The sequence below is a fragment of the Oryx dammah genome, unplaced genomic scaffold, assembly GCF_014754425.2.
Source record: "Oryx dammah isolate SB20612 unplaced genomic scaffold, SCBI_Odam_1.1 HiC_scaffold_23, whole genome shotgun sequence".
In the NCBI taxonomy this organism is placed as follows: Eukaryota; Metazoa; Chordata; class Mammalia; order Artiodactyla; family Bovidae; genus Oryx; species Oryx dammah.
Window position 1 is genome coordinate 73,011,406 of NW_024070207.1, and position 11,171 is coordinate 73,022,576.

General features: G+C 44.9%; 1 protein-coding gene across 1 annotated transcript; it reads left to right on the forward strand.

Moving 5' to 3' along the window:
- Window positions 1-1,820: 1,820 nt before the first annotated feature.
- Window positions 1,821-2,862, forward strand: P2RY4 (pyrimidinergic receptor P2Y4). Its single transcript, XM_040265744.1, is given in 2 exon segments — window positions 1,821-1,879; window positions 1,881-2,862. Coding segments are annotated over 2 exon segments (1,041 nt in total).
- The last annotated feature ends 8,309 nt before the right edge of the window (window positions 2,863-11,171 follow it).

Here is an 11,171-nt window from a genome sequence, read left to right on the forward strand (position 1 = left end):
TCCAGTTGCTCAGGCCAGAAATCTTAGAGTTATTCTTGACTCCTCTCTTTCTCTTATATCCCTTATCAATAACTATTGTTATCTTTACTTTCAAAATCTGGCCAGAATCTGCCACTTCTTACAACCTTCACCACTGTGGTCCAAGCCACCATCATCTTTATTGGCAGTAGCCTCTGATCTGGTCTTCCTCCTGTGTACACCGTCCTGTAGACTGTTCTCAACATAGAGCTGGCCAGGGAGCCTTCTAAAATGTCAATCAAATCCTGACACTTGTCTCATCTAAACCCTTAATGGCTTCTCAGTCACTGAAAGAAGAAGCCAAGGTGTCCTCACAATGGCTTCCAAGGACCTTCATGATCTGGTTCATGCTGAACTCTCTGACCTCATCTCTATGTTTCCTCTTCCTCACAATCATCTGGTCTTTGTTTAAAAGTCACCCTAATATTTAAAATAGAAACACTCTCTATTTTCTTTTTCTCCTATACTTTTTTCCATAGCAATGATCATGATCTATATATTTCACTTGTTAATTTTATTATCTTTTCCTTCCCACCAGTATGTAAGCTTCATTAGAGTAGGAGTTTTTGTTTTGTTTAGTACTGGTGAACTACCAGTTCCTAGAGCTGGACCAAGCACATAATAGGCTCTCAGAAAGTATTTGCTTATCCTTTCCTAGATTATGGCCAGCGGCTTAGAGAGGCCACTGAGATAGCAATTAAGTCCATGGATGTTAGAGCCTGATTCAAAAGCCAGCCTGCCTGGGTTCAAATCTTGACTAATTAAATACTTCAACTCTCTGTGCCTTAGTTTTCTCATCAGTAAAGTAGGGATAATCATGATACCTACTTCAGAGAGCCTGTAAAGCCCTTAATAAGTATAAAGCATTTAGAACAGTGCCTTGCATGTAGTTAGTGCTATATATACATTTCTTATAATTAGATGCACATGGAGTTAAGATTTATATCAATAGTTTAGATTTTCTAAAACATTCATTTCCCATTTTTCTGCTCATACAGATTTCTATGATCATCCTTCAGGTTTGGTTATCTCCAATGACCTGGCTCTTCATCTGTCAACTTGGACGTTTCCTTGTGTACTCTCTCCTACTGTCAGTTAGAAGCTGTTAAATAGTAATCTCGCTGGGCCCCAGTTTCCCAATCTTGATGGGCCTTGCTATCACTAATGATTTCCCAGGATGGGAGGAGGTACAAGCCCCACCCTCAATCCCGTCTCCTTGATTATGCCCTCTGTCTGCCAAGGGGAAGGGTGACAGAGTCAGCTGGGCTCAGCCTCAAGGGGACCAGGTAGGATACATGCCAAGTTTCTTTGGTAAGAGTGGCAATGGGGTTCTGGGCTGGCCCAGGCTGGGGGAAGGCACCAGAGATCACTGTAGTACAGAGACACTGGGACCAGGGGAGAGAAGTCACTGTGTGGAGAGATGCCCTCTTCATAGGGATGTCACTCTTCTGGTGAGCTGGGAGAAAATTTGGGCCTGGGTGTCGTCCCACACTGGTCCTGGTAGGCCCCAACTCCCTTCAGCTAGCTAAGCTCTGAAGGACAGTTAGCTGCAGAACAACCCAAATCCACTGACTGCCCTCCTGAGCCCCACTGTTGCCTGCTACCTACTACTCCCTGGGCTGGACCAAGGGATCTCTGGAAGAAGCCAGGCTGGCCTAGGTTACCTCCAGATGCATCCTTTCAACCCCAACTTGTGCCTCAACCATTGCCCTCCCCATCTCTGCTTTCTTTCACCAGGTTAGGGCTAGGCGGTCAGGGAAATCCAGCTACCCTCACTCTGCCCTTTCTGCCTCTAGGGGACCATGGCCAGTACAGATGCCTTGCTGTTCACAACCTTAGGCACCCACTCAGATCCTGACAACAGTGACCTATTCAGTTGTCTTCCTGCTGGGCCTAGGCCTCAATACCCTGACCATCTGGCTCTTCCTCTTTCGCCTCTGACCATGGGATACAACAGCCACCTACATGTTCCACTTAGCCCTGTCAGATACTTTGTATGCCCTATCACTGCCCGCTCTAGTCTACTATTATGCAGCCCGCAACCACTGGCCCTCTGGCACTGGGCTCTGCCAGTTCATCCGCTTTCTCTTCTATTGGAACCTCTACTGCAGTGTTCTTTTCCTCACCTGCATTAGTGTGCACCGCTACCTGGGCATCTGCCACCCACTGCGGGGACTGCGCTGGGGCCGCCCACACCTTGCTGGCCTTCTCTGCCTGGCAGTTTGGTTGGTCGTAGCTGGCTATCTCATGCCCAACCTCTTCTTCGTCACCACCAGCCCCAAGGGGGACACCGTCTTGTGCCACGACACCACTCGGCCTGAAGAATTTGACCATTATGTGCACTTCAGTTCAGCAATCACGGGGCTGCTCTTTGGTGGGCCCTGCCTGGTCACTCTTGTCTGCTATGGACTCATGGCCCAGCGCCTGTATCGGCCCTTGCCAGGGGCCACCCAGTCATCTTCCCGTCTGCGCTCTCTGCATACCATCGCTGTGGTGCCGACTGTCTTTGCTGTCTGCTTTGTGCCTTTCCACATCACCCGCACAATTTATTACATGGCAAGGCTGTTGGAATCTGACTGCAGTGTGCTGAGCATCATCAGCTTGGTCTACAAAGTGACTCGGCCTCTGGCCAGTGCCAATAGCTGCCTGGATCCTGTGCTCTATTTGCTCACTGGGGAAAAGTACTGACGTCAGCTCCAGCAACTCTGCAGGGGTAGCAGGTCCTGGCCTCCCAGGGCTGCCTCCTCTCTGGTGCTGGTGTCCCTGCCTGAAGACAGCAGATGCAGGTGGACAGCCGCCCCCCAGGACGGCGGCTGCCCCACCCCTCAGGCAGATAGTTTGTAACACTGGAAGCTGGGAAGTGAGAGAAAGGGGGTGAGTGCAGGGCAGAGGGGAGGGAACCGGATCTGGCTGCTTTCTCCTCTTCTCTGGGTTCTGGAAAGAGGCCCTCATCTTAAGGTTTAGGAGGAGCCAGAGAAATCACATGTGACCCTATCACTGCTAAACCCTTCAGTTGCCCTCTCCTTTTTAGCCCAAAACACTAGAAGCCACTCTTTTTCCTCAGCTCCTTTCTCTTTGTTTCTGTCCCCTTCCTGGGGCCACTGGTCCTGTTTCTTAGTCCTACATTCTGGCCTCTCCCCCTGTTTCCTTGTACAACATGCATTCCTTCAGCCAGACCAGAGCATTTAACTGGAGGGGTGGAGAAGCTGGTGTGATCTCAGGATTGGGCTGACTTATTTGACGGTGATAGCCAGAATCAAGAAGCGGGGACCTCAGCATATCACAGGTGCCTGGGATGTGACATATATAGCGCCCACACCCACTCCCTGGTTTCCCCTGGAAGACAGGATAGTCCTGCTTACCCAGGCGCTGAACTAGGGCACAGTCCAGACAGCCTGCCTTCCAGGGTCCTCACATGCAGCTAGAGACATGGCTCTGTTGAGTGGTGTGTAGCCACGATGTAGAGAGGGAGCCCTCTCATGGGGTGGGAAGTCTTCTCATGGGGTGGGGACCTTGAGAAGCTTCAGGGGCAGGACCCAGGCTGATAATGGCCTTTGGAACAGGAATAGGATTGGCCCTTCTTTATGATGTTTGCTGAGAACATATTTGACAGCTCTCCTGTACTTAATGAAAGGCAGAGTGGATGGCTCAGAATAGGAGGGAGGAGCTCTCGTGTCTATGACATAAATTCCAGCACCAAAGGGTGGAGCAGGTTTGTGCAGAGATTGGAGTGGTGACAGGGACTGAGGCCCACAGCTGGCTCTTCACTGGTCACTCCCCTTTCTCTGGCTCCTGTCTGAGATAAATGATAAATCTGTCACCAGCTGTTTCAGATCAGGCTTTAGGACTTCGAGGACAGGGCAAAGCACAGGGGCTAGGACAACTTCCCTCAGAGTTTGCCATCCAGTCACTCCTCTCTAGCACCATCTTTGTGCTTACAGGCTGCTAGGAGTGGAAGTGGGATGTGAAACTTGGGGAGCTAACCCTCAAGCCATGGGAAGAATTTCTGGGCAGGCCTCTGTGAGAAGAGTAGGCTTACCCTTCCAGGCATCCGCTGTAAATGCCTTCCAGCCCTTTGGTCTCCTGAATCTCCAGCCTTCCTTTCCTTTTGCCCTCCCCTTGCTGACCTGACTCTGATCCTTTACTTGTCTCCTGGCTTCTATGGGGTCTCCGTGGAGAGTAAGGTTAGGGCTGGTCTGCAGAAAAAAAAAGACTCCACTGTCCCTGAGGGACTTTTGCATTCTTTTAAGGGCTCCCTCTTCCTCTCTAGATATCAAGGCCTGCTTTCCTTTTCCTTTGTTTGTCCTTCTTCATCACTTTGTCTCTTCTGTAACAGATTTCATTTTGTCTTTAAAAAAATCCTATTCATCTTATTCATTTCACTGTCAAATTTCTGGAAAAAGTACCCATGAATCCCATTTCCTCACCACAAAGTCATCCCCTAACTCTCTGGATCTGGTTTCCTTCCTATACTTTTCTGTACCTAGAACACAAATTGCCTCATAAGGAAAACGTTTAGGGATTTTTTTTCTCTGCCTTCATCCCCTTTGACTTTTCTGCTTTGCTTAACCCTGTTGCATACCTACTTTAAAACTTTTTTTATAAAAGCCACATTAAAAAATTCCACTGATTCCTAAATCAGGAAGATCCCCTGGGGGAGGAAATGGCAACCCACTCCAGTATTCTTGCCTGGAAAATCCCATGGACAGAGGAGCCTGGCGGGCTACAGTCCATGAGGTTGCAAAAGAGTCAGACAAGACTCAGCAACTAAACAGCAACAGCATGACAATATTAAATAAAAATTTGAAAGAAAATATTCACCTCTACTTCACAGCCCTAGACAATTCTTTTCATTTTTCCATGTTCCATGCTTCTCTAGTTTATATAATACATATGTGTGTGTATATATATATATGTATGTATATGTTTAAATGCAATCAGTGTACATATATTTTAAAATTCTTTTTAAAAAAATTTTTTATCGCAAATACTCTCCTTGTGTTACAGTCTTTCATATTCATTTCAATGATGACATAAAATTCCATTCATCAGTAGATCATATTTTATTTGACTATTCTCCTATTATTGGTCATTTAGGGAACTCCCAGTTTTTCTGTGCTTTGAATGTTTTAATGCATATAGCTTTTTCCTTCTTTGTAATTCTCTTCCTAGGACAAGTTCCCAGGGGTGGGATTACCAGATCAAAGAGCATGAGTGGTTTCATAGACCTTAATTTCCCAAAGGACAGCACAAATTTTCAACATCACAATTACACGTGAGTGTTCCAGTTCCCTTACAGCCCTGGCATTAGACTTTATAAGAAATCTTTTTGGATGGCTTAAACATTTAACTTATTAATTTAATTTCTTTGAATACTCACGGGATTGAACACTTTCCCACATGTTCACTATTTGCATTTTCTCTTGGGTGAATTGTCTGTTCATATCCTTCTTGAATTGGTATCTTAGTGGTATTCTTTTCTATCTAAATGTATTCTTTATTTGACATACATGTTAACCCTTTGTCATATTTGATGTAACTATTTCTTCCATTTATTGTAATACTTTTAACTTTAGTTCCTTATTTTATCTCCTTGCTTTAAAATTTCTCTCTGGTAATTTGCAACCTTGTGAATATAGTAAAAATTATTGAATTGTATACTTAGAAATGGTGAATTCTGTAGTAAATAAACTACATCTCAATAAAACTGTTTAAAAAAATTCTCTCTTCCTACTTTTCTCACTCTTATTACTTCTTCTGTTTGCTTGCTGCTCTTTCTTTTTTATTCCCTAAGTGAACGGAGTTCCAAAATCTGTCATAGTCAGAGCATTTGGGAATTATTTAATCCCCTCCCCTCATCTGAGCTTTGGTTTTTCTCTTGGAGAGAGTATATATGCATGTGAATACAATTCAGTTGCCTCATAGTCCTTGAGAGTACCTTGGAAATCTTCTAGGGCCTGGGCACTGCTTCACTTTACAAAGGAGGAAACGGATCCTGAGATATGACTTGCTCGTGACTTAGTAAATTCGGGGCAGAGCAGAGACTAGGGCTCAGTCTTATTTTCCGTTCTTCCCCAGTACAAATCTCTCTTCTCCAGCTATTTTGATCTCCTCATTATTTTTTTTTCCAAATATGACCTCCACTTGCTTACATCTCCACTTTTATTCTTCCTTTCCCACACGTTTGAGTGCCCTCCCTTTGTTTTCCCACTGTCTTTTTCCTACCCAGTGTCCAAGGCCCCAGGTGGCACTAGTAGTAGAGAACCTGCCTGTCAGGGCAGGAGACCTAAGAGACATGGGTTTGATCCCTGGGTCAGGAAGATCACTTGGAGAAGGAAATGGCAACCCGCACCAGTATTCTTGCCTGGAGAATCCCATGGACAGAGGAGCCTGGCTGGCTATGGTTCATAGTATTGCAAAGAGTTGGACGCGACTGAAGTAACTTAGCATGTACACCCAAGACCAAGCTTAAGTCCCACTTCCTCTGAGGACTTCTCTGCTGACTCTTTTGCACAGTGACCTTGCTGATCACTCCTACAGTAATTATTGCCTATATCAGTCATTTGGTACTTATATTGTCTTTTGATATTGCTTATACTACTATCCTGAATTGTTATTTCACCCTTTATGTGTGTTTGTTTTGAGTTCCTACCTGTGATAGAAAGGAAAGAGCGTAGAACTAAAGATCAAATAACTAAGTTGGAGCCCTGGTTATGAAAGTGGGGATCAGGTGTGTCACTTGGGTGAGTCACTCAGACTCTCTGAGCCAGTTTCATCATCTGTAAAATGAGGATTGTAATCTCAGCTTTAGGTATTCCAGATTATGGCAAGACTGTGAATCTAGGGAGCTAAGAAAATATAATTGTTTGTTATTTTATTATCCAATGTGCTTAATAAATATTTGTAGAATGATTACGTGTCAGTAATTTAGCCTAATGTTTCCTCTTCTGGGAATATTTCCATGTTAAGAGGCCACAGACCAAGAAGTCTGAAAATCCAGGAGCACTTCAGGAGTAGTGGAGGTTGGAGGGCATTGGAAAGATACTTTGAAGGAAAGCAGGCCTGTCAGCAGTGACTGCCTCAGGGGTAGGGGCTCTGGGTGCAGCAGACCTGTGTATGGCATAATCCCTCTTGGAAGAGGTCACCATTAACCCCTCCATAGAGCTGCCAGAACTTACACAGGACTGGAGAAACAGACTCTTGGAGGGCACAAACAGAATCTTGTGTGCACCAGGACCCAGGAGAAAGGAGCAATGACCCCGCGAGACACTGACCCAGACTTGCTCGTGAGTGTCCAGGAGTCTCCGGCAGAGGTGTGGGTCGGCGGTGGCCTGCTGCTCACTGAGTGTAGCAGTGCGTGCATGGGACCTTTTGAAGGAGGTTGCCATTATCTTCATTACCTCCACCATAGTTTGGCCCCAAGTAAATATCAGGGCCAAATAATATTTCTTTCTATAAAGAAAGCTGAGTGCCAAAGAACTGATGCTTTTGAACTGTGATGTTTGAGAAAACTATTGAGAGTCCCTTGAACTGCAAAGAGATCCAACCAGTCCATCCTAAATGAAATCAGTCCTGAATATTCATTGGAAGGACTGGTGTTCAAGCTGAAACTCCAATACTTTGGCCACCTGATGTGAAGAGCTGACTCATTTGAAAAGACCCTGATGCTGGGAAAGATTGAAGGTGGGAGGAGAGGGGGACGACAGAGGATGAGATGGTTGGATGGCATCACTGACTCAATGGACATGGGTTTGAGTAAACTCTGGGAGTTGGTGATGGACAGGGAGGCCTGGTGTGCTGCAGTCCATGGGGTCACAAAGAGTTGGACATGACTGAACAACAGAACTGAACTGAAATAACAGGTAGGGAACACAGCCCCACCCATCAACAGAAAATTGGATTAAAGATTTACTAAGCATGGCCCCGCCCATCAGAGTAAGACCCAGTTTCCCCCTCAGTCTCTCCCATCAAGAAGCTTCCATAAGCCTCTTACCCTTCTCCATCAGAGGGCAGACAGACTGAACCACAGTCAAAGAAAACTAACCAATCTGATAACATGGACCACAGCCTTGTCTAACTCATTGAAACTATGAGCCATGTTGTGTAGGGCCACCCAAGATGGACGGGTCATGGTGGAGAGTTCTGACAAAACATGGTCCACTGAAGAAAGGAATGGCAGACCACTTCAGTATTCTTGCCTTGAGAACCCCATGAACAGTATGAAAAGGCAAAAAGATATAACACTGAAAGATGAACTCCCCAGGTCGGTAGGTGCCCAATATGCTACTGGAGGTCAGTGGAGAAATAACTACAGAAAGAATGAAGGGATGAGCCAAAGCAAAAACAGCACCCAGTTGTGGATGTGACTGGTGATGGAAGCAAGGTCCAATGGTGTAAAGAGCAGTATTGCATAGGAACCTGGAATGTCAGGTCCATGAATCAAGGCAAATTGAAAGTGGTCAAACAGGAGATGACAAGAGTGAACATTGACATTTTAGAAATCAGCGAACTAAAATGGACTGGAATGGGTGAATTTACCTCAGATGACCATTATATCTACTACTGTGGGCAAGAATCCCTTAGAAGAAATGGAGTAGCCATCATGGTCAACAAAAGAGTCCAAAATGCAGTCCTTGGATGCAACCTCAAAAACGACAGAATGATCTCTGTTTGTTTCCAGGGCAAACCATTCCATATAACAGTAATCCAAGTCTATGCCCTGACCAATAATGCTGAAGAAGCTGAAGTTGAATGGTTCTGTGAAGACCTACAAGACCTTCTAGAACTAACACCCCAAAAAGATGTCCTTTTTATTATAGGGGACTAGAAGAAGGCTGAGCGCCGAAGAATTGATGCTTTTGAACTGTGGTGTTGGAGAAGACTCTGGAGAGTCCCTTGGACTGCAAGGAGATCCAACCAGTCCATTCTGAAGGAGATCAACCCTGGGATTTCTTTGGAAGGAATGATGCTAAAGCTGAAACTCCAGTACTTTGGCCACCTCATGCGAAGAGTTGACTCATTGGAAAAGACTTTGATGCTGGGAGGAATTGGGGGCAGGAGGAGAGGGGACGACAGAGGATGAGATGGCTGAATGACATCACTGACTTGATGGACGTGAGTCTGAATGAACTCCGGGAGATGGTGATGGACAGGGAGGCCTGGTGTGCTGCGATTCATGGGGTTGCAAAGAGTCGGACATGACTGAGCAACTGAACTGAACTGAACTGAGGATGCCAAAGTAGAAGTCAAGAAATACCTGGAGTAACAGGCAAATTTGGCCTTGGAGTACAGAATGAAACAGGGTAAAGGATAATAGGGTTTTGCCAAGAGAACAAACTGGTCATGGCAAACACCCTCTTCCAACAACACAAGAGAAGACTCTGCACATGGACATCACCAGATGGTCCATACCGAAATCAAATTGATTATATTCTTTGTAACCAAAGATGGAGAAGCTCTATACAGTCAGCAAAAACAAGACTGGGAGCTGACTGTGCCTCAGATCATGAACTCCTTATTGCCAAATTCAGACTTAAATTGAAGAAAGTAAGGAAAACCACTAGACCATTCAGGTATGACCTAAATCAAATCCCTTATGATTATACAGTGGAAGCAACAAATGCATTCAAGGGATTAGATCTGATAGACAGAGTGCCTGAAGAACTATGGACAGAGGTTGGTGACATTGTACAGGAGGTGGTGATCAAGACCATCCCCAAGACAAAGAAATGCAAAAGGGCAAAATGGTTGTCTGAGGAAGCCTTACAAATAGCTGTGAACAGAAGAGAACCAAAAGGCAAGTGAGAAAAGGAAAGATATACCCATCTGAATGCAGAGTTCCAAAGAATAGCAAGGAGAGATAAGAAGCCTTCCTCAATGATCAGTGCAAAGAAATAGAGGAAAACAATAAAATGGGAAAGACTAGAGATCTCTTCAAGAAAATTAGAGATACCAAGGGAACATTTCATGCAAAGATGGGCACAAAAAGGCCAGAAACAGTATGGACCTAACAGAAGTAGAAGATATTAAGAAGAAGTGGCAAGAATACACAGAAGAACTGTACAAAAAAGATCTTCATGACCCAGATAATCACGATGGTGTGATCACTCACCTAGAGCCAGACAGTCTGGAATGTGAAGTCAAGTGGGCCTTATGAAGCATCACTACAAACAAAGCTAGTGGAGGTGATGGAATTCCAGTTGAGGTATTTCAAATCCTGGAAGATGATGCTGTGAAAGTGCTGCACTCAATGTGCCAGCACATTTGGAAAACTCAGCAGTGGCCACAGGACTGGAAAATGTCAGTTTTCATTCCAATCCCAAAGAAAGACAATGCCAAAGAACACTCAAACTACCACACAATTGCACTCATCTCACATGCTAGCAAGGTAATGCTCAAAATTCTCCAAGCCAGTATGTGAACCGTGAACTTCCAAATGTTCAAGTTGGATTAGAAAAGGCAGAGATCAAATTGCCAACATCCGTTGGATCATTGAAAAAGCAAGAGAGTTCCAGAGAACCATCTGCCTCTGCTTCACTGACTATGCTAAAGCCTTTGACTACGTGGATCACAACAAACTGTGAAAAATTCTTAAATATATGGGAATACCAGACCACCCTTCCTGCCTCCTGAGAAATCTGTATGCACGTCAGGAAGCAACAGTTAGGACTGGACGTGGAACAACAGACTGGTTCCAAATTGGGAAGGGAGTGCATCAAGGCTCTATATTGTCACCCTGCTTCTTTAACTTATATGCAGAGTACATCATGAGAAATGCTGGGCTGGATGAAGCACAAGCTGGAATCAAGATTGCCAGAAGAAATATCAATAACCTCAAATATGCAGATAATACCACCCTTATGGCAGAAAGCGAAGAAGAACTAAAGAACCTCTTGATGAAAGTGAAAGAGGAGAGTGAAAAAGTTGGCTTAAAACTCAACATTCAGAAAAGTAAGATCATGACATCCAGTCCCACCACTTCATGGCAAATAGATGGCGAAACAATGGAAACAGTGACAGACTTCATATTCTTGGGCTCCAAAAGCACTGCAGATGGTGACTGCAGCCATGAAATTAAAAGATGCTTGCTCCTTGGAAGAAAAGCTGTGACACACCTAGACAGCATATTAAAGAGCAGAGGCATTACTTTGCCA